The sequence below is a fragment of the Neofelis nebulosa genome, chromosome 8 (assembly GCF_028018385.1).
Source record: "Neofelis nebulosa isolate mNeoNeb1 chromosome 8, mNeoNeb1.pri, whole genome shotgun sequence".
In the NCBI taxonomy this organism is placed as follows: Eukaryota; Metazoa; Chordata; class Mammalia; order Carnivora; family Felidae; genus Neofelis; species Neofelis nebulosa.
In genome coordinates this window covers 131,863,965-131,887,496 of record NC_080789.1, presented here as the reverse complement: position 1 = coordinate 131,887,496, position 23,532 = coordinate 131,863,965, and the positions used below count along the sequence as shown (strand labels likewise).

Genomic DNA, 23,532 nt, shown 5'->3' with positions numbered 1-23,532 from the left:
ATCATTTGTTCTGGAACCTATATATATACCTGGTAACAAATCTGAGCGTATATTTAATATACTCAGATTTTGTAAAATGTAGTATACTCATTGAGAACAAAAACCATAACTTCTTTGATTCAATATGCCATCTATTTACTGAAGGGATGGAAGGAAGGAAGGAAGGAGATGTACACGGTGTGAAGAATTGTAGTAAAGATGAGAAGAAAATAAAGTTGATTAGATAAAGTGGACTCAGATTAAGATGGGTCCCAAACTCCACCATGACAAGTTCAGACTTTCTCTTTTATGCAGTATGAGCTTTACTCAATCATGAGCAGAAGATAACATTTAAAAAAATTTTTAATGTTTATTTTTATGAGAGTGTAAGTAAGGGAGGGGCAGAGAGAGAGGGGCCAAAGGATCGAAAGCTGCCTCTGCGCTGATAGCAGCAAGCCCATTGTGGGGCTCAAACTCATAAACCGTAAGATCATGATCTGAGCCAAAGTCAGACACTCAACAAACTAAATCACCTAGGCACCCCCAGGAGGTAACATAGAAACCTGAGGCGATATGAAGGGGCGCCTGGGAGGCTCAGGTGGTTAAGTGTCCGACTCTGGCTCAGGCCATGATCTCACGGTTTGTGAGTTCCAGCCCTGTGTCAGACTCTGTGCTGACAGCCTGCTCCAGATTCTGTGTCTCCCTCTCTCTTTGCCCCTCCCCCACATGCACTCTGTTTCTCTCTCAAAAATAAATACACATTAAAAAAAAATTAAATGTGAAGCGCTGTGAAAACTAACTTACCAACAATATACAAGATAAATTAGAAAGAAAGGAAAGATTAGATGTGAAAAGACCAATCAGGGAAACATCCTTATGATTTAGATGTCAGGGGTTAGAAGAAACAAGCAAAATGGCTAGCAGTTGGTAATAAGGCTCAATAAAAAAGATAAAAAAGAAAGAGGAACTAAACCCAATTTCAACAAGATTGCCATAATGTTGATCATTATTTCCAGGTGATAGGTAACCACCAGTTCACTATACTAGCCTTGCTTTTGTGTTTGAACATTTTCATAAATAAAAAACCAAACAATCCTAAATTCAAGACTTTATGCTTAAGAGTGGTAGACTTATAGTGTTGACTAAAATTATTATATTTCTCACCCTCATCTTCTAATCTCATAATTTCTGCATTGAAAGCAGAAATGTTTCACTGATAAATGACACCACACCATATTCGGAAGAATCAAAGCTTTAACTAGTAAGGACTGGTTTTGCTGCCTCTATTGGAGGCAGACTTTTCTCATTCATTAACCTTTTCAACTAACACTTAAATTCCTACTACATGCTAACTACTGTTCTAAACAATAAGGATACAACTTTGTACCAGATGAAAACCCTGCCCACATGGAGCATACACTCACACTCACTCCCCAGCGATCTCTAACATCTGCCTATCAAAAGCCAAATGATCAGCTACTATGTATTCAAAACTATGCCAAGCTGCTGAATATTCACAAAAAGCTTAAAATGTGACCCTTGCACTCAAGAAATGTACAATCTACCCAAGGAAATTAAGCCGATTTACATGAGAGAGTCAGAGGGGTATGGGAAGGGGAGGAGAGGACCCCAAGCAGAAAACAGAACAATGAATGAAGGCCATGAAGCAAGAGAAATGGTCGGTTGCAGACACTGAAAAGAAAAAAGTAAGAGTAATGTGGTATCAGATAGTGGAAAGGAAGACCTAAACCAAACTATGCAGGGCTCAAGAGACCATGTTAAGTTTACATTATATTCCAAATAAACGCAAATCCATTAGAAGACATTAGAGTAAAATTAATTTTTTAGAATGTATACAAGGCAGCAAAAGCGTATCCAGGGCAGCCAGGGAGGAAGTATCACATAGTGGCCCACGTTCAGAGGTGATGGCACCTGAGGTTAGAACAGTAGCTGTAAGGATAAAACCAATCTGAGATATCTTTAAAAGGTTGAATTAACTAGATTACTAAAGCGACTGCTCCCTCCTCTTCTATCTGACCCTGAAAAACACTGACACTTAAAAGGGCAAATGAAAGTGGAAGCTGAAGATAAACAGTAAGAAAAGCCAGGAAGGGTTAGTGCCACAGAAGCCATGGAAAGGAAATGCCCCACAAAGGAAATAGTAAATTGTGCTGCATGGTTTGAGAAATCAAATGACACAAAGACTGGAAACTGCTCATGAGACACAGCAACATGAAAATGATGGTAACTTTGGCAAAAACAGTTTCAGGGTAGAGGAGAGGTTGAAGCCAGATTGGAGCAGACTAAAGGAGGAAGTAAGAAAGTGAAGAATCTGCACATAGCCAATTCTTTCAAAAGGACTGCTTAAAAAAAGATAGATGGAAAGAGATGAGAGACCCAGGAGGTGTCAGAGTATTCACAACTTGTTTGATCTGTTTTGTTTTTTAAAGATGAGAATATATTTGAATGCTGAGATTACAGATCCAGTAGAGAAAAGGACAGAGAAACCGAGAGTTTGATACCAAAGAAATCAAAAAAGGATGGATGATGGACTGTAATAGGGTTCGAAAGAAAGAGGGCGACAAGATTCAGAGCAGTAAGATGAACTGGCCTTTAACAGAAGGTATAAAAGTTCACCTTATCACCCAGGGAAGAAACGTTTTAGAAGCCCTAAGACAGGTAGATTTATAAATCAGAAGGGGCACAATGTTGAGGGAGTTCTACGTGATGGCTTCTATCTTCTCTATGAAGTACTAGAGTGCACATGATTATCTGCTAAGCTGGGAAGCCGAATGAAACTGGAGAAAGAATGAAAATGTGTTTGGAGTATGGGAGAGTTAGCTGAGGACAAAGATATTGTCAAGTTTCCATTCACTGTTGGGGACCTGGTTGAGGTTGGTGACCACGAATTTATCAAGTTCTCAAGCTATCTAACTGACCTTCTATATCTAGGAGAGCATAACAGTTTGGATACAGAAACCAGTATGTTGGATGACTGAGTTCAGCCAAGGTTGAACTTGACAGGCATACATAAATGAAAGACAGAAAGAGAAAGAATGTACAAGAGAAATACTAAAGATGAATACCTGAATGCAATCTAGAAAAAAAGGTAAATGAAAGCAGGTGGAGACTAATGGAATGGAAAAAAACAAAATTAAGGGAGCCACACAATGGACTAGAGGTCTCAGAGAAGCACAGTAAGAGGGGCAATGAAGGGATCTGAGAAAGTAAGCTGCAAGGACAGAGAAATATTAAAGTTAGAGATTTCAGGGTGGTGCAGTTTGGGAAGACTATTAGTATTTATTTATTTATTTTTAGTGTTTATTTACTTTTGAGAGAGACAGAGAGACAGACAGAGCATGAGAAGGGGAGGGGAGGGGCAGAGAGGGATGGAGACACAGGATTCAAAGCAGGCTCCAGGCTCTGACCTGTCAGCACAGCAGGGTCCGAACTCACAAACCTTGCATTCGTGACCTGAGCTGAAGTCGGATGCTTAACCAACTGAGCCACCCAGGCGCCCCATGGGAAGATTAATTTTCTATCATGCTGGTAAGAATGAAAGGCAGTGAGAGATTCCTTAAGTTCAAACCAGTTACTGGTGGAAACTGTCCTATAATTTTTTATCCACAAAATACCTCTACCAAATACAAGGGCATTTTCTTTCTTTTGAAGTTCAACTATTTAGTCAGTCACCAAATCTGATTTATTCATTCTTGATTATCTGTATGTGAGACCATATCCCTTTCTTTTCATTCTTGTTACTGCTCCTATAACAGACCTCTTAACATTACTAAAACAGAAACCCAGCCAGTCCACACCATATTTCCACTTTACTTTATGCTGTATGTCACTGACTAGAGTAAACTTTAACAGAAAGTAACCAGAGTAACAGTAAGCTACTTATTGATCACAGCTATGCATCCATGTTATACAAACTTCAATTAAATGGTATTCACGGTCTATAGCAAGATAGTCCAAACCAATTTCCCCTACTCTCCTATTTATTACATCTTCTAAAAAGACAAAATGAATTATTTGATCCTTACTTCCTCTCCAAATATACTCAATCATTTACAGCTTCAATATCTTTTTTCATGCCATTGTCTCTACTTGGAAGGTCCAGGTTGTCTCTTATCAAAACCCAAGCCAAACTTCAAAGTCTGTCACAAGTTCCATTTCTTCCAGAGTTTTATCTGATCTCCAACCATGGTTACTGCCTCCACTGTCACAGTTCTTTGTACTTTTCCTAAGGCCCCACACCTACTCTCCTTCACATTAGAATTCTTTGAGCCCTGGCTGCTCCCCACTAATGTGACCGTGAAGACCACAGACCCTGGGTTCATATTTGTCTCTCCCATGGCTCTCAGTACATTATCTCACATGAGAGGATGAGGTCCTACACCCACTTCTCAAAGAGAAACAAATCTCAGAACCCTTCAAGTAAGTCAAACTTGCATGATGATACAAAAAACCTAGACCATGGTAAAAATCACACAAATTTTTCAAATCCTTAAAACTGTAAGAATTATTGAGGTGACTAATATTTTAGAAACTACTCCTCACTCGGGACTTCAACTCTATACATGAGAAGATACCTTCTGAAAAATTTTAACTGACAAAACTGGGTAGGAGGCATCTAAAAGGAGCATTATATATATATATTTTTTTTTCCCCTATACTTTTTGACATATTTCAAATATTTCAACACTATTTCAAAAAATATAAAAGTAAAAATATAAAGTAAAATTTACCTTAAGGTAAGAACGTCTTTGAGATCAACCAAGGTTTTTATATTTTCAAAGTACCACAGGGGCCCCTTGTAAGGTGTTCTCACCATAGGATGACCCCAACTACCTTTTTCACAATAATACCCTAATTTTCAATGTATTTTAACTTAGATTCTGAAGGATGTTATAAAAAGTTAAGAAACGGTTTTACTATTCTTCTTCCAATCAGTATTCTAACCAGCACCGCCCCATCCCCCATTTAATATGTTACATATGGAAAAAAAGAACAAAACTAATCCTTCAATTTTTTTTTTTCCCAGTTAAAAACTTTTGTGTTTGGGTGATAATGATATGTTATTACACGTGTTACCTGTAACACATGCACCACTGTGGTGGGGATGTTGCCCATGAGGGAGGCTGTGCATGTGGGGGGGCGGGGGGAGGGAGGATATGGGAACTGTGTACTTTCTGCTTAATTTTGCTGTGAACCTAAAACAGCTCTAAAAAATGAAGTCTAAGGGCACCTGGGTGGCTTAGTCGGTTAAACATGTGACTTCGGCTCAGGTCATGATCTCACAGTTTGTGAGTGTGAGTCCTGTGTCAGGCTCTGTGCGGACAGCTCAGAGCCTGGAGCCTGCTTCGGACTCTGTGTCTCCCTCTCTCTCTGCCCCTCCCTCGCTCACACTGTCTCACTCTCTCTCAAAAATAAATGAAACATTTTTAAAAATTTAGATATTAAAAAAATAAATAAAATTAAATTTAAAAATTAAGTCTAACATATAAAAAAAACAGCTTTTATGCATCAAAGGATAATCGAGAAAGTAAAAAGGCGGTCTTCAGAATGGGAAAAAATATCTGGAAATCTGGTAAGGGTCTACTATCCAGAATATTTAAAAAATACTTAAAACAAAAAGATAACTCGATTGAAAAATGGACAAAGGTGGGAAGGCTGGGTGGCTCAGTCAGTTGGCCCCTGACCCTTCGTTTCAGCTCACATCATGATCTCAACAGTTCGGGAGCTCAAGCCCCATGTCAGGCTCTGTGCCAACACTGCTTGGGATTCTCCCCCTCTGCCTGCCTCTCTCATGTTTGTGTGCTCTCACTCTCAAAAATAAATAAAAACGTTAAAAAAAACTTCTAAAAAAAATGGACAAAGGATTTGTCCATGTCATTGTTTCCTCAACGAAGACAAATGGCCAACAAGCACATGAAAAGAGATTCAACATCACTAGCCATTAGGAAATGCAATCAAAACCACAATACCATTTTCACACCCACTAAGATGGTTATAATCAAAAAGAAAATCATACAATAACAAGTGTTGACAAGGATGTAGAGAAACTGGAACCCTCGTACATGGTTGCTAGGAAGGTTAAAATGGTTCAGCCACTGTGTGATGGAGTTTGGGAGTTCTAAAATTTAAACACTGAAGTTTGTATCTCTTAATCCTGTTCACCTATTTCATCCATCCTCCCCTATGCCGACCACCAGTTTTTTAGATGTGTTAATAAATCTATTTCTGTTTTTTTTTCTTTTTCTCTTGTTTGTTTTATTTTTCAGATTCCACATATAAGTGAAATCACATGGTATTTGTCTTTGTCACTTATTTAGGTCCATCCAAGTTACTGCAAATAACAAGATTTTATTCTTTCTTATGACTAACATTTCATTTTATATATATACCACATCTTTATCTATCGGTGGGCACTTAAGTTTGCTTCCACATTTTGGCTATTATAAATAGTACTGCAATAGGGGCGCCTGGGTGGCTTGGTCGGTTAAGTGTCCGACTTCAGCTCAGGTCATGATCTCATGGTCTGTGAGTTCGAGCCCCGCGTGGGGCTCTGTGCTGACAGCTCGGAGCCTGGAGCCTATTTCAGATTCTGTGTCTCCCTCTCTCTCTGCCCCTCCCCTGTTCATGCTCTGTCTCTCTCTGTCTCAAAAATAAATAAACATTAAAAAAAATTTTTTTTAATAAATAAATAAATAAATAAATAAATAAATAAATAAATAAATGGTACTGCAATAAAGAGGGTGCATATATCCTTCCAAATTAGTATTTCTGTTTCCCTTGGGTAAATACCCAACAGTAGAAATCGTAGATTGTATAGTGTTCTTATTTTTAATTTTCTGAGAAAACCCCATACTGTTTTCTATAATTGTTGCACCAATTAATATTCTTACCAACAGTGTACAAAGATTCTCTTTTGTCCACATTGTCACCAATACCTGTTATTTCTTGCCTTTTTGATACTAGCCATTCTGACTGGTGGGAGGTGGTATCTCACTGTGGTTCTGACTTGCGTTTCCCTAATGAGTAGTGGTAATGAGCATCTTTTCATGTATCTATTGGCCATCTGCATGTCCTCTTAGGAAAAATGTGTACTCAGGTCCTCTGCCCATTTTTTAATCAAATTATTTGGTTTTTTGGTGTTGAGTTGTAGAAATTCTTTATATATTTTGGAATATTAACCCCTTATCAAATATATCATTTCCAAGTATCTTCTCCCATTCAGTAGTTGTTGTAATAACATTGTATGGGGACAGATGGTAACTACACTTATAGCGGTGAGCACTACACACCGTACAGAATATTCTAACCACAATGTTGTACACCTAAAACTAATATAATATTATATGTCAACTACACTTAAATTAAAACAAAAACAAAAACAGAAACAGGGGTACCTGGCTCAGTTGGTTGAGCATCCGACTCCTGTTCTCAATTCAGATTGTGATCTCACAGTTCATGACTCTGAGCCCACGCTGGGCTTTGCACTCACAGTGCACAGCCTGCTTGGGACTCTCTGTCTCCCTCTTTCTCTGCCCCTCCCCTGCCCAAACATGTGCGCGCATGCACTCTCTCTCTCAAAAATGAATAAACATTAGGGGCGCCTAGGTGGCTCAGCTGGTTAAGCGTCCAACTTAGGCTCAGGTCGTGATCTTACACTTTGTGGGTTCGAGCCCCAAGTCGGGCTGTGTGCTGACAGCTCAGAGCCTGGAGTCTGCTTCAGATTGTGTGTCTCCCTCGCTCTCTGCCCCTCCCCTGCTCACACTCTGCCTCTCTCTCAAAAAATGAACATTAAGAAAAATTAAATGAATAAACATTTTAAAGAATGGAATTACCATATAACCCTATAATTCCTAGGTGTATACACAACAAACTGAAAATAGGGACTCAGACACAGCAGCACAAGTCACAGTGGCCAAAATGTGGAAACAGCTCAAAAGTCCACCCATGGATAAATGGAAAAATAATTTGTGATATATACACAAAATGAAATATAATTCATTCATAAGAATGGAGTATTCATAAATGCACAATGTGGTGTACCTCCAAAACATAAGTAAAAGAAGTAAGCTCAAAAGATCATACATACATCACGTGATTCCACTTATATGATACACTAAAAATAGATAAATCCATAGACACAGAATGCAACCTGGTAGTCGCCAGGGGCTAGAGGAAGGGAGGAATGGAGAGAAACTGCTCAATGGGTACAGGAGTAATGAATGGAATGCTCTGGATGTTATGTGTTATAATACTCATACATCAAAGCAAAGAATACTCCTTCCTAGTTTTAGTGTAAGGCACAGAAATTACTCAACATAACCTGAAAACCAGTAGAACACAGTAATTAAGGGCCCAAGTCATTAATTAATAAGGCTGAAATTTCAGATCTACCATGCACTAGCTGTGTAAGTTACTTAACCCTGGGTAGTTACTTAACCTCTCTGTGCCACAGTTTCTTCATGAGAAAACAGGGTAACAACAGTGGCTGCCTCACAGGGTTATTATGAGAATTAAATAATTTTTCACTTATATTTCGAAGTACTAAAATGATGTTTGGCATGAAGTGATTTTCAAATAAAAATAAATACCTATTATTTTATTTTTTTTTAACGTTTATTTCTGAGAGACAGAGAAAGAGACAGAGTGTGAGCAGGGGAGGGACAGAGAGAGAGGGAGACACAGGATCCAAAGCAGGCTCCAGGCTGTCAGCATAGAGCCCAATGAGGGGTTCAAACCCACGAACTACGAGATCATGACCTGAGCCGAAGTCAGATGCTTAACTGACTGAGCCACTCAAGTGCCCCACTAGCTATTATTTTTTTAAATGGGTTCCCTAATAAATGTATCAGAATACAAAAGTACAGGGGCGCCCGGGGTGGGGCTCAGACGATTGAGCAGTTGAGCATCTGAATTTGGCTCAGGTCATGATCTCACGGTTTGTGAGTTCAAACCCCATATCAGGCTCTCTGCTATTAGTACAGAGTCCACTTTGGATCCTCTGTCTCCCTCGCTCTCTGACCCTCCCCACTCATGCACACGCTCTCTCAAAAGCAAATAAACATTAAAAAAAAAAAAGAATACAAAAGTACATTTAAAAACAAGTTATCTGGGGGCGCCTCTATTAGGGGACAGAGCCCCACATTGGGCTCTGTGCTGGGCATGGAGACTGCTTAAGATTTTCTCTCTCTCTCTCTCTCTCTCTCTCTCTCTCTCTCTCTCTCTACCCCCTCCAGACCCTCGCCCCTGCTCACACCATCTCAAAAAATTTAAAAGTGAAAAAATTTTTTTTTCAAATTATTTCACATTAACATAAATGTTTTAGCACTGCTGAAACTGTCACTTATCACCCTTTCATGCTCCGTTGCGTATTATTCTGTCATTCATTTCATCTAATGACTCAATGTTCATATTGCAAAACTAGTAACTAAACAAAAACCTTTTACAAATACTATTTTGAAACCAATTTTTACAGCACTTAATGTAAATATTTATCCTCTAGAATTTACCTTTGGAATCATCTTTGTTGGAATCTTTATTCTGACAACTTTTCTCATTATCTTTAAACAAGATGGCAGGAACAAAAGCTTTCAAATCGATGAGGTTCTCATAAAAATTCCGAGCGTCTTCATCTTCCCAAATACCACCTTCCAAATCATATTCTCCAGGCTTACCAGGTGTAAAGATATCAATTCCAGGCCCATGCTCTATAATAAAATAAGCCACAGGGAATTAAAACCATTTCAGGTTTAGTGTGTAAAACCACACAGCAACAAGATATTTTATATTTTCAATTTCACAACTAATGAACCTTGAGTGTTAACAAAAGCTTCTTCAATCAACAAACACTCTGAATTGTTCACAAGACCATCTTTAACATCAAATCATAAACTGTGTTTTAAGTAAAGCTCTAAATCCGGACAAACTAGAAGACAGCATATGAGAAAGATGTTTTTTTCATAAATGTTTTAAGCAATTACTGTCAGATTAAGTAGCCATTTGATATATTAGGCCTACTTTCATGGAACTTAAAACCCAAATAAGAAATATATAAGCCTGGCCATTCCTAAAACATCCATATCTCCCACAGTATAAGGCAGATTGCTATAAATGGTCTATCTATCTGAACAGACTCAGTAGGTTCTCAAAAATATGTTATTGAAAGAGAAAAGCAAGTCATGCAAAATAACATACTACATAAATTAACAAGCTATGTCTCAATATCCGATTATATATTTTACATAAATATTTTATATAAAAAAGAGTCTGGACAGATTCATATCAAACTGTACCACAGATACCTTGGAAAATGGAATGCATATGCTAGGAGACTTTCACTTTCCACTCTATAATATGCACGAATATTTTACATATATGAAAAATGTATTTGATAGTAATCATAAGCTGTGAAAAATCAACTTCTGAGAAGCAAACAAATGCTACCAAGTTAAAAAAAAAAAAGCAATAGATAATCACAGGAAACTATTTGTAATGCATGTGACAAAGAATAATTTCTTTAATATGCAAAATGCTTTTACAATTTGATTAAAGATACATAAATATTTTATTAAAATGAAAAGGAAGAGTTAAAGGATTCAAACCAGTATGTCACAGAGAAACAAACATATATAAAACAGCCAATATAAACCTAAAGAAAAGGATACTCAACCTCACTCAGAAGGTAAAAATCAACAACTACATTACAATAAGAGTGTAAGGAAACATTCATTGTCATATAGCTAGTAGCATGTAAATTTCTTTGGAAGAATATTTATACATATTTTTAAATATGTATTTAAATATGTATACATTTTTCTAATTTTTTTAATGTTTATTTATTTTTGAGAGAAAGACAGAGAGTGAGTAGGGGAGGGGCAGAGAGAGATGGGGAGACAAAATCTGCACAGGCTCCAGGCTCTGAGCCATCAGCACAGAGCCCAATGTGGGGCTTGAACCCACAAACCATGAGATGATGACATGAACCTAAGTCAGACACTTAATCAACTGAGCCACCCAGGCGTCCCTAACTTTATATATTAAAACTTAAAATGCACATACCTTATGGAATTGGTGATTTACTATATTGTACACCTGAAACTAGTATTACACTGTATGTTAAATGGAATTTAAATAAAAACTTAAAACATAAGAAGTAAAATAAAAAATAAATAGTTGCAGAATAGTGTATATAATACGATCTCATTTCTGAATGGCAAGAACAGGCATTCTGATTACTGAAAAGCTGAGGCTTCTCCAGGCCAGGATGGGGTACCAGTGACCTAAAACAACTAAAAAGACCAAACAATATATACAAGTTTTTGAACACAACATCAGATAGCACAGGTAAGTGATTCCTACAGAGAAGAAACAAAAAAGCTGAGCCCAACAATTAAGTGCCCTAGCTTACTACTGCCTGGTAAGATTTTCTGGGCTACAGCCAAGTAAGGGAGAAGCAAGGCAGACCCCAGCAGTCTCCCTGAGTTGAGGACAGAGCTGAGTCTGGCAAGACTACTCTAGTCAACGTGGCTAGATATTGCAGGACACAATACCAGAGAGGAGAAAGCACATAGACAGACCTCAAATATCAGCAGAAAGCTCCCCTTGAATGTTCAGCCGAATATTGATCAGCCCCTACCTGTGAGGGAACTGGGTGAGACTGGGAAAATAACTACTCATACTTCCAATTCATTGGAAATCAGGTAGAGTACAGAAGGATATTGCCTCTGTAATATGGAAAATTGGCCCTAGACTAACAGCTGTTCTGACCCCACCTAACAAAGCCAACTTGAAAAGGATAAAACTTTCCAAGTAGCTTAACTATGCTCCAGAATGAAGCTCAATGATATTTCTAAGAATACAAAAATATCCAGCAGTCATCCCAGTAAACATGATCAGACATGCAAAGAAGTAGGAAAAAATACAAGAGCTATAGCAATCACTCAATTAAAATCAATGCAGAAATGACTTAAATGATAAAATTAGTAGACAAATTAAAACAATTATAACTATTTCCATATAGTCAACAAACTAGAAGATAAACTGAGCATGTTCAAGACCATGGAAAATATAACCAGGTTCCAGAGATAAAAACTACATTTCTATATAAGTTTAACAGTATATTAGACACTGTAAAAAGAAAGATTAATGAATTTGAAGACAGAGCAAGAGAAACTATCCAATACAAAAATAGACGAAAAAGTACCGAAGAATAAAAAAGACAACTTCAAACCACCTGAGATTTGTAACTAAATCTCCATAGCAGGTGGAAGAATAACAGAAAACATATTTGAAGAAACAAGGGTCAAGGTTTGGGAAATTTGATGAAAATTGTAAACTCACAGATTCAGGAAGTCCAGTGATCCCAAGCACAAGAAATATACAAAAAACCACACCAAACCACATCATAATTAAGTGATAATAAAGAAATTTTAAAACAACCAGAAGAAAAATACACCATATGCAAAAAAGTATTGAAAGGAAAAAAAAGGTCACCCTAAAATTCTATACCTGGTGAAAATCTCTTTTAAAAATGATGACATAGCGGGGTGCCTGGGTGGCTCAGTCGGTTGAGCATCTGACTTCGGCTCAGGTCATGGTCTCAAAGCTCGTGAGTTCGAGCCCCACATCGGGCTCTGTGCTGACAGCTCGGAGCCTGGAGCCTGCTTCAGATTCTGTCTCCCTTTCTCTCTGCCCCTAACCCACTCACATTCTGTCTCTCTCAAAAATAAATAAACATTAAGAAAAAAAAAATATTTTTAAATGATGACACAGGGCACCTGGGTGGCTCAGCTGGCTAAGCATACAACTCTCAGTTAAGCATCCAATTCTCAGTTTCAGTTCAGGTCATGATCTCATGACTCCATGCATGTGTGAGCAAGGGAGGGGGAGAGGAAGAGAAAGAGAGGATCCCAAACAGGCTCCATACTGTCAGTGCAGGCCCTAGGATCATGACCTGAGCCAAGAACAAGAGTCAGACAGTCAACTGACTGAGCCACTCAGGTGCCCCATGTGGAACTTCTTTTAAAAAATAAAAAAGTTTGAGGCTCACTGATCAAGAGATATAAAAATTAGTAGGAATTATATACATAATTAAATGTAAATAAAATAAATGCATATACAGGCATGCAACACATATTTCTTATTGAGATACAAAATACAAAATAACTCTTGTGCTATAAAAAGATACCTTACAAATACTTTACTCTTAAAATTTTTAAGTGAACAGAAGTGCCAGATAGTTTGAAGATTAGTGATGTATCAATACATCTACAAACATAAATATAATTCGTTCATCAAGTACTTGGTATGACAGATTTAATGTATTAAGAGCCCTACCAACTTAAGGGCAATCAAAAAAGTAACTTTAAAACACCTTTGAAATAGTATAAAAAACAACCCATCTCACAAAATGAAAATTTACCTCACAAAACAGCAAGTTTTACTTCTAAATAACAGTTTAAGATAATGTATCATTCAAAACCAACGGATTAAAAATAAGGATAAATATTGTACCTGGGTGGCTCAATTTGTTAAGTGTCTGACTCTTGGTTTCAGCTCAGGTCATGATCTCACGGTTCGTGGGTTTAAGCCCCGCATTGGGATGTGTACTGACAGTACAGAGCCTGCTTGGGATTCTCTCACTCTCCCTCTATCTGCCCCTCCCACTCTCGCTCTCTCTCTCAAAATAAATAAACTTAAAAAAAAAAAAAAAAAGGAAAATATAAAAATATTAGTGGGGCACCTGGGTGGCACAGTTGGTTAAGTGTTTGACTTTTGGTTTTGGCTCAGATCGCAATCTCACAGTTTGTGAGATTGAGCCCTGTGTTGGGATCTGTGCTGACGGCTTGGACACTACTTGGGATTCTATTTCTCCCTCTCTCTCTGACCCTCTCCCACTCATGCTCTCTCTCAAAATAAATAAAATAAACTTAAAAAAAAAAAAACTAGAATCCCAAAGATCCAATCCACTTTATTACCTCTTTGAGAAAGAAAGTGAATCTTTCTATAACCCCAGGTATGGTTTTCAGACAGGTCCCTGTTGGATATAATCCAAAGATACTTAATACAAAAGAACCCAAAAGAATACATCATAAGATCATATGAGTTAAGTATTGTTAAGTGCCAAACCTTCTCTATTCAGAGGAGCATTTCAAGTAGTAGCTTTTCAAAGTTCTTATTAGGTCTTAATACTACTTCATTTAAAAAACTCTAAATGCATGTTGAAAACTTAAATTTTTAATGATATACATCTAAAGAAAGTAAAGATAAGGGATAGTGCTTAGTGGAAAAATCCCAATGTTTTTAGGGTTATCTTACCTTCTGGTGTTGGTTTGTCTTGAGGAAGATCTGGCATATTTTCATCCAAAAGGTCTGCTAAGGATTGAGAATTTGCTAGCAACTTCTGATACGACATAGCAAACTCCTCATACTGTTTATGTCTATCTTCACTTAGCTCTCCTTTAGAATGGAGAATACGCCTATAAAATGAATGATGAAATAATCTGATAAACTCATCAAAGCAGATGTGATCATGTATTATATTGGAAACGTTCCACAAAATTTGATTTTATCACATAAGCTTATTAGCATGATTTTCTTCAAATTATTTGTAAAGTTTCCAAGATGTATCTGAAAGTAAAACTAGTATAATCAAATTCACCTAAGTAACTAAATTTCAACATTAGTTCTTCAAAGAACATTAAAAGTAATTAACAATTATACCTGCAGTAATATAAAATTTAACAATGCCACTAAACACAAATTATTTTTAAAGTATTTTGTTAAAGCCATACCCCCTTCAGACATACAGTTAATCAAAAATACTTCACACACCTTAAAAAGTTACTGTTCAAAAACAGTAAGTTATAAAATCAGTATTCTTAAACATTCACAATGATATGAATCAAGATTATCTTTTGAAAAAGCCCAAATATTGCAAACAGCCAATTCTGTTTCCTACACAAGTACTGGTTATTTATCCATTTAACAAATATTAATTGAGAAACCCACTTAAGCCAGGCCAGGCCATCTGAGGAGCAGAGAACACAACTAGTCTTTCACTTTACCAACAGTTCACTAATAAGCCACTCATAATTAGAAATGCAGAACTTTCGAAATTTTTCAAAATGTATAGTCAAGTAAAAATCTCTCTATATAGACAGTTGAGATGTCCACACCTGCAACTACTTATAACACTATTTATAATACACATGTAGTGTAATGTTTGAAATCTACAAATCTTAATGCAATATAGGTTTCAAAAAGCCAATCGTAAATTAAGTCATTTTCAAATTATTATAAAGTTTTTTACTTGTCATTTGAATTTCCTTATGAAAAGTGAAGAGAATGAGTTACTTTCTGATGTTAACTTAAAAGTTAACAGAAAATAACGTGAAAAACAATGCCTACACTTATTCATCCCTGCTTAGCTGGAACAATTTCCAAATTTTTCTCTTATCCTAGTCCTACTCACATAAACTTTTGTTTAAATGCTGTAACATTCCAGCTAACATTTTTTTTGTTAGGAATTATCAGCTCCCATTACAAGCACAAGATAGATCAATGCATACATTACTATTCATTAAATTCAATCTTCTTTTTTTCTTATCTGGCCTATTAGGGATCTAAAATGAGAAATTTTCATTCATTTTCTTACGATTTAAAAGTACATTGGACGATACCGTTCTATCAACAAGAATAGTTTCTCTCTTCACCTATTTATTTCAAACTAATCTTACTGAAAAAAACAGTCTTTCAGTAAGTTACATGAATGAACTCTAAACTCAAAGCATTCAAAAATACTCAAACCATGAAAGCAATGACTGGGACTGCTTTCAATGAGTGAGCTTGTTAGAACTTTTAATTAGAAATTATGTCATTTTTGAATTTAGAAAAAGCCACTAAAATTAAACTGTTTAAATAAATAATGTTCAAAAGTAGGCTACTCTGAAATGTTCTGCAATGTATTGGAAAAATGTTAACCAATAAAAATTTATTCTTTTTTTTTTTTTTTCAAAGTAAGCTTCACACCCAGCATGAAGCCCAAAGTGGGGCTTGAACTCACGACCCTGACATGAAGACCTGACTTGAAGTAAAAAATCAAGACGCTTAACCAAGTGAGCCACCCAGGCACCCCCTTAGCAGTCTGTTCCATAGCAAATTATGTTAAGAGGGATAATAACAGTTCTAAGGGATTTCAGAACCTCTAATGACAATTAAGATGATGCAAAATTATTTCAGTACTTGAAAAGACACTGGGAAATGTTTCAAAATAACAGAACCTGGGGGCGCCTGGGTGGCTCAGTCGGTTGAGCGGCCAACTTCGGCTCAGGTCATGATCTCACAGTCCGTGAGTTCGAGCCCCGCGTCGGGCTCCGTGCTGACAGCTCGGAGCCTGGAGCCTGTTTCAGATTCTGTGCCTCCTTCTCTCTCTGACCCTCCCCTGTTCATGCTCTGTCTCTGTCTCAAAAATAAATAAACATTAAAAAAAAAAAAAATTAAAAAAAAAAACAAAATAACAGAACCTGGAACTTAATTTTTCTAACAAGTTGCAACACTAGAGTCATCTAAAGAACAATACATCCAGTTTTAGGTTATACAACATTCACTAAGGATTTATGATACATAGGCATTAGCAAAGTGAGGACTATTTTATCACAGCAGAAAACACTCTTTTTCCAATATCAACCTCATTTTCAATCATTTGCCTGGGACTTTGCATTGGATCAATTAAAAGTGATATAATTCTATGATAGCTGCCTTTGTATGCGTTCCAGTTCCTTTCCAGTCATCCTGGAACCAATTTAAAACTCTGAAGCTCCAGAGGTAACTCCTCACACTTCCTAAATCTCAATCCCATGATCAGACTTGTTAACAGTACTAATATGTGCTTAGGTTACGACCTAGAGACAACAGTCCTCAGAAAAAAAGCTCAGATTTTGGTAGATTTATTTTCTAATCATACCTTATACTGAAAATTTGGCAAGCAATGCAAGATACCAATGAAATGGCATGGGAAGAGTTCTGTTACACACAAAACTTATACAGTCCTACATATTTTCCTTGACCATTTATTTAATATACATTTACTAAACATCAGACTGAACACACAGGATGTAGTAAGTCTATAAATTTTAAGCAGAGAAATAAATGCACCATAGGTACCTGAACATTCAAAATCCCTAGAATCATTTAGAGGTTTGAATGAAATTAAAATGAGACATTTTTTAATGAATGTTTTATATATGGCAGTTTTTTATGTTTATGAATCCCATTGGAAAAGATTTTTAGTTTAGCTTTTTTTAGAAGACCTGTATGAGGGAACTAAACATTACACAGCACGTTTGACCCAAGTACCTAGTCTGTTCATCAGTGTAAAATAAATCTCACCAAAATTTCTTAGGAAAATTCCACAGCAATCTATCACTATGCAAAATCAAGCTGAATATATGATTTATCACATATCATTTTAATTATAATCTCTTCAGAAGCACATATATTCAAAATGTTGAATAGAAGCCAATCTTTTTGAGACTATCATAAATCAGAGGTTAGCAAACTATTTCTGCAAAGGGGCCAGATATAAATATTTTAGGCTCTGCAGACCATATGGTCTTTGTTACAAGTATTCAAGTCTGCTGATCTGGCACAAAAGCAGCCATAGGCAATAATACAACAACACATGAGCATGACTATTTTCCAATAATGCTTTATTTATGGACACTGAAATCTGAACTTCATATAGTTTTAGTATTTCACAAAATATTCCTCTTTTGACTTTTTTTCAACCAATTAAAAAGATAAAGACCATTCTTATTCTCAGCTCACCAGCTGTACAAAAAGTAGTGGTGGGTCTATCTGGCCTGCGGGCCATAGTTTGCCAATCCTTGTCATAACTGGAGTTCTCTGAATTAGTATCACTGTTAAAGGTATTATAAATGAGTACATTCCTTCTCATGACATCATTGTACAAGAGGGAGTTACTGGGACCATCTTAAAGATATGAAAAGCAAGCAATGAAAACAAAATTAATTCCAAATCTGATTCATTATAATAAAAATACAATAGACCTCCTTCACCCAATGATGAGCTGGGTGGAAACAACCCTAAGGTATGTCAATCTTTGATTTCTAGTGTTTTTTATATTACTAATTCAATACTGTAGAACTGACAGAAAATATCAAATAGTCCACTCTTGAATCGAGCATTCTATCTCATGAGAAGTCATAAATGTCTCAAATGATTCTAGTCTTGAGACCTATTTTTTGTTTTTTTTTTTCATTTTTATTCTTCTTGACTTTCTCGCTTTTATTTTGTATGCTGTTGTCTCGCGTTATTTTAAAAATGAAAAAATTTTTAAAAGCTATCGAAGCTTAATATACAAATTTTCAAAATCATAAAAAGGTACAAGAGACATCCCAATCAGGACTTTCTGAAGGATTAAGCAAGCAATATATCACAAGTAATAAACTCACATTTACTGAATACTTACAATGAATCAGATACTGTTAAGTGCTTTTACATGTGAATTCATTGCATCGTTCACATTTACCTCCAAGGTAGAGTGCTACTGTTACTCCATTTTACAGAAGGGAAAACTGAAGCACAGAGATGTGAGATAACTGCTGAGAGTTACAGAACTAAGTAAATGACAAATCTAAGATGTGAACACACGTAGCCAGGCTCCAGCGTCCGTGCTCACAACTATTGGACCATATATACTGCCTCCCAAATTAAAGTAAAATTGTCCACTTGGTACCTAACAGTGGAATTAGAATGTCTCTCAAATGCATCTATCAAAGGCAAGCCCTCTCACACTGAGGTGCTTATTTTATATTCCTTCAGGTCCTTTTATCTGGACCTGACTGGGTAAGCACTGTGTGCACTGCTAATGTGTTTACTAGACACTTTAAAATCTAGTACAAGTCCTAAATGCAGATGAAGAGTAACATGGAAGTTGTGAAAAATACAGTATGAAGAGGTATGAAAGAATCCGATCTGTCACTTGCTACATAAGTCACAATGAGCAAGCTCATTTATAATCATGAGGCAGACCCATTAAAAGCTACTAGATTTTACCTTTCATCTCAGCAATTTGTCAAATTTTCAGGAGAATAATTTTCTTTCGGTTTCATTTTAGAATTTAGTTATGGATGTCTTATAATCTTGTGTGAAAAGCCACTACTGCACGGTAAGCATAAATGTACTCGATCAAATATTTATTAAACTGTCAAAGTCATTGAATCAGAGTTAGAGAATACCTGGAAAGAGGTAACAATTTTAGAGCACTTATAAAACTGTTAAAGCCTCACTGAGTAAAAAAAAAAAAAAAAAAAAAGCCTCACTCAGTATAAAGTACAGTGATAGAACATCTTAATAGCGCTTAAGTACTACACAATTTATCAAACAATCCACCTGTTTAAAAAAAAAAAAAAACAACCCACAACTATAGGCAAGGTACAACTTACCTGGGAGAAAAGCAGAAGGTAAAAGCAACGCTATTTAATTTTACGCTAATGTGCTATCAAGTTTCATCACTGGTAAAGTAATACCGCATGAATTTGCATTAATGAAAGAAACCTCCCTGATTTTATTAACTAATGGAGGAAAGCCTACATTGTACTTTTTTTTTTTTTTTAACTATACTTTCAATCAAATCACTTAGTGCTGTTTGAACATGTAATCATGAAGGTCCTAATTCACCAATACTTAAAAGGAGAAACTTCTGCTACCACTCCCATCAGTTAAGGGAGAAAGAAAGAAATTAAGACACTTCAAAATTATTCAAGCAAGAATTGACATAACATCTGAATTCACGATTTCACTACTACAAGAAACAAATTCTTCTACATAATTAAGTAATATCTAAATAAAAATTAAATCATTTCTTCAATTTTTATTAAAAGCCAAAAAGGAGCAGGTAATATTACCTCTATGAGAATAATATCTCATAGTACAAAACATTTCAAGTATAGAGCACTGAACATAATAAAAAGCAAAACTTACCAAGAAGTAAAGCTATTAACTCTAAATTGGCAGATGTTGCAAGATAATATTTTTAGATGTGTAAATATTAATTATAAGTCCCCAGGATCAATCGCTTAACTAAAATGTATTTTAAAAATTGTTTTAAGTACAAAAAGCTTGTAAGTTCAAATTTATTAAAATTCACCAAACCCTAGGGCCAGTTGTATTCTGCTTATAACTGTAAATCCCTCAAGGGCTTAGAAACAGAACTATCTATCTAATACCTATGGTATCAGCCCAGCAAACGTGAGAAAGGAACAGTTAAGACTCAACAGGTCTTGTGCAGTCACTGTCTTCATTCATTCATTCATTCATTAACATCTTTAAGAAAATACCAGATGGGGCGCCTGGGTGGCGCAGTCAGTTAAGCGTCCGACTTCAGCCAGGTCACGATCTCGCGGTCTGTGAGTTCGAGCCCCGCGTCAGGCTCTGGGCTGATGGCTCGGAGCCTGGAGCCTGTTTCCGATTCTGTGTCTCCCTCTCTCTCTGCCCCTCCCCGTTCATGCTCTGTCTCTCTCTGTCCCAAAAATAAATAAAAAACGTTGAAAAAAAAATTAAAAAAAAAAAAAAAAAAAAGAAAATACCAGAGATTTTATTATTCTGTTTTTTTTAATTGGTTGAAAGAATTCTTAAGTATAGAGCTTAAGGAGTATAGGAGCGCCTAGGTGGCTCAGTCGGCTAAGCATCTGACTTCAGCTCAGGTCATAATCTCAGTTTGTGAGTTCAAACCCCACACTGGGCTCTGTACTGACAGCTCAGAGCCTGCAGCTTGCTTCAGATTCTGTGTCTCCCTCTCTCTCTGCCCTTCCCCCATTTGTGTTGTCTCTCTCAAGAGTAAACATTAAAAAAATTAAAATAAAAACAAAGGAGTATACACAAAGGCTTCACAACCTCTATGAATAGTGCCATCTCCCAAGTTAATTAAAATGACCAAAAGCATTTAGGATTCATAGACTGAAAATACAATGGATTTGATTTTTTTAAAACTGTCATTATTAAGATACTGAATAAAGGCTTAAACATCCACTAGCTTGGCACTTAGATTTCCAGCATTACCATGCCTAAGAGAAACCTTACTGGGAAAAATTACTGTCCATGATTTATTCCCATGATTAGAAAAACCTCAAAACACCTACTGGATAATGACTGGGAGGGGGAAACTTTGGGAAACTGATCATTTTTACAGTACACCGTAATGTACTAATACTAGGCCAAGGGACTCTGCACTAATCCATTCTTCATGCGTCTTGGTCAGTCAGGTATTCAAATCTTCACTACAGAGGCTCCTCAAATTGACGCTGTCCTAGGCATGAGTTATTTATTAAGCTATATGCTAATTATTTGTTATATGATGATTAAGATTTTCCCATCTCCCAAATTACTACATCTAAGTAGGCAGTATCCCATGATAAAATGACTGCTATGATGGTAAGGTCAATTTCTGCTAGGTAAATAACCTCCTCTAATAACCTAACAGTTCCATATTGAAATGAATAAAAGTTTCTAGGGAAAGTCCACAAAACCATGCTCTTAACACTATATCCTGTTCAAAATTTTCACTTGAAATAATATTAAAGAACAGGTCTGCTTATCAAAGCTGGATATGACGAGAAAGTAAGTACAAATTAATGTAAGTCACTGATATATTAATAATAATAATCAATATTCAATATTATAATTAGACTAAAATAATACGCCAAAAATATCTAAATAAAGTTAAAAGAGGGAAGTCTGCATTCAGATTCAAAAAATTAGTTATAGTAATTCAAGGTGAAAACTGATTTGGCAGCAGTTCATTTGAAAAATTAGTCTTTAGGCATATATAAGCCTAACAGTCAAAAGAACGACAGAGCAGCTATAGAAACTAATGGAATTTTAGATTATAGGCAGGAAAAAATGCATCCAAAACAAATGTCCTAAGGATAGTCGTGTCGAAATCATGGAACAAACTGAAGGAACAGGAGGTATTTAGCCTTGAGAAGATGAAAGGGAAACCACCTGGCAGTCTGCAAATATCTGAGATATTATCATGAAAAGAGGAGACATGTCCCATATCAGTGCTTCTCAAACTGTGGTAAAGGAATTATTTTTTTTTCTAATCACTGCAGGTGCTTTTATAAAATACAGGAACAATACCACAACTATGGAAAACTGCTATAAGGATATCTAAATGCTTCGTGTGCTTCCATACTTAATTCATTGTGAACAGGTAAACAGTTCATGGACCCCCACTTTCAGCAGCTTTATTCCATCTGAACCAGAAAAAAAGAAGTACATCAAAGGGAACCATTTTATGGAGTTAATTTTCTGCTTGAATTCCTAGTAAGTAGGAGTGTCCAACACAGAAATGGCTCTAAGCTCCTTTGAGAGGTTTTCAAAGGAAGAATACTTTGTCAGATAATCTGTAAAATGGATTCCTTCATTGGGTGATTAGATTAAATCACTGTAGACTCCACCCTCTAAGCTTCTGTGAGGCCAATCAAAAATAAACACACACACAAAACCTTTAAAGTAGCCAATAAAAAGGAATCAAAGCATACCTACAAAATCAGTTGTGATGTATTAGGTAGAACATATGGGAAAAAGAAAATGACTAGGAAAATGACAAAACACTATGTAAGTCATAATTAAGATCTTGAATATACGAGAATTATTAAGAGGACCACTACTTTCTTTTTAAACTCATTACTGACTATATAAATTCAGCCTGAAGTTGCCTATTCAAAGTTTAAAACAGTCCTCACTATCAAAAGCACAAAACAAAGTTGTTTTGTTTTTTTTTTAAAGAAACCTTGAGGAACACCATTGCCATCTTAAACTCTCGCCTCTTGAATGATCCTCAACCACCAGGGTTTAGCCATACAGTCTCTGAACCTATCCTGACCCAGACCTAACTGTAGTACTGGCATATACTACTAATCTTTAGTTAAGTCAATCACCTTCTAGTGGTAACGACTTAAACCAGTAGGTCCTTCCCCACTGTGGAAGGACCTTATGGAAATAGAAAAGTATCCTCTCCCATCCTAATTCCTGGAAAACAGCAATTTCAGACTCAACCATGCACTTCAAATAGATGAAAGTATTCAGCCAAATACTTTGGCTACTGCTGTTGTCTCCTTTCTGTACCCCTCAGCCCTCCAAATCCACCCTCCATAAAAGTTGACCTAGTGCCCACCAACTTCCATCAACTTCTAGTTTATGGATGCCTCCTAGGTCCAGAGGCTACAGAATCGTTATCTTGTAACAATCAAAGGTGGCCCCTCAATCAGGTATCTTCACTAATTACCACAGACACATACATTATTCCTTCAGAATTTTAAATGGATGTTCCCCGGAGAGAGACTCCTGTAAATGCACTCTACACAGTAGCATTTAAGAAATTTTTTCACATCTAATTTGTTGCACTATTTTCCAAATTTCTGATCTAAAATATAGACTATGAAATAAAACGACTTGTTTTCTAAGAAGAGCAAGTATCAACAGTGACATCAATGAATTAAGATTCAAAAC

At 36.3% G+C, this 23,532-nt stretch overlaps 1 protein-coding gene across 2 annotated transcripts in view; it reads right to left on the bottom strand.

Annotated features, from left to right (window-relative positions):
• UPF2 (UPF2 regulator of nonsense mediated mRNA decay) overlaps nt 1-23,532 on the bottom strand; it is a 110,904-nt gene that overhangs the window by 76,088 nt on the left and 11,284 nt on the right. For both annotated transcript variants that reach the window (XM_058681917.1, XM_058681918.1), the window contains exons 4-5: nt 14,314-14,474; nt 9,507-9,704 (exon numbers count right to left, since the gene is read on the bottom strand). In XM_058681917.1, the coding sequence (XP_058537900.1) occupies nt 9,507-9,704; nt 14,314-14,474 (359 nt within the window). The remainder of the gene's footprint in view (nt 1-9,506; nt 9,705-14,313; nt 14,475-23,532) is intronic.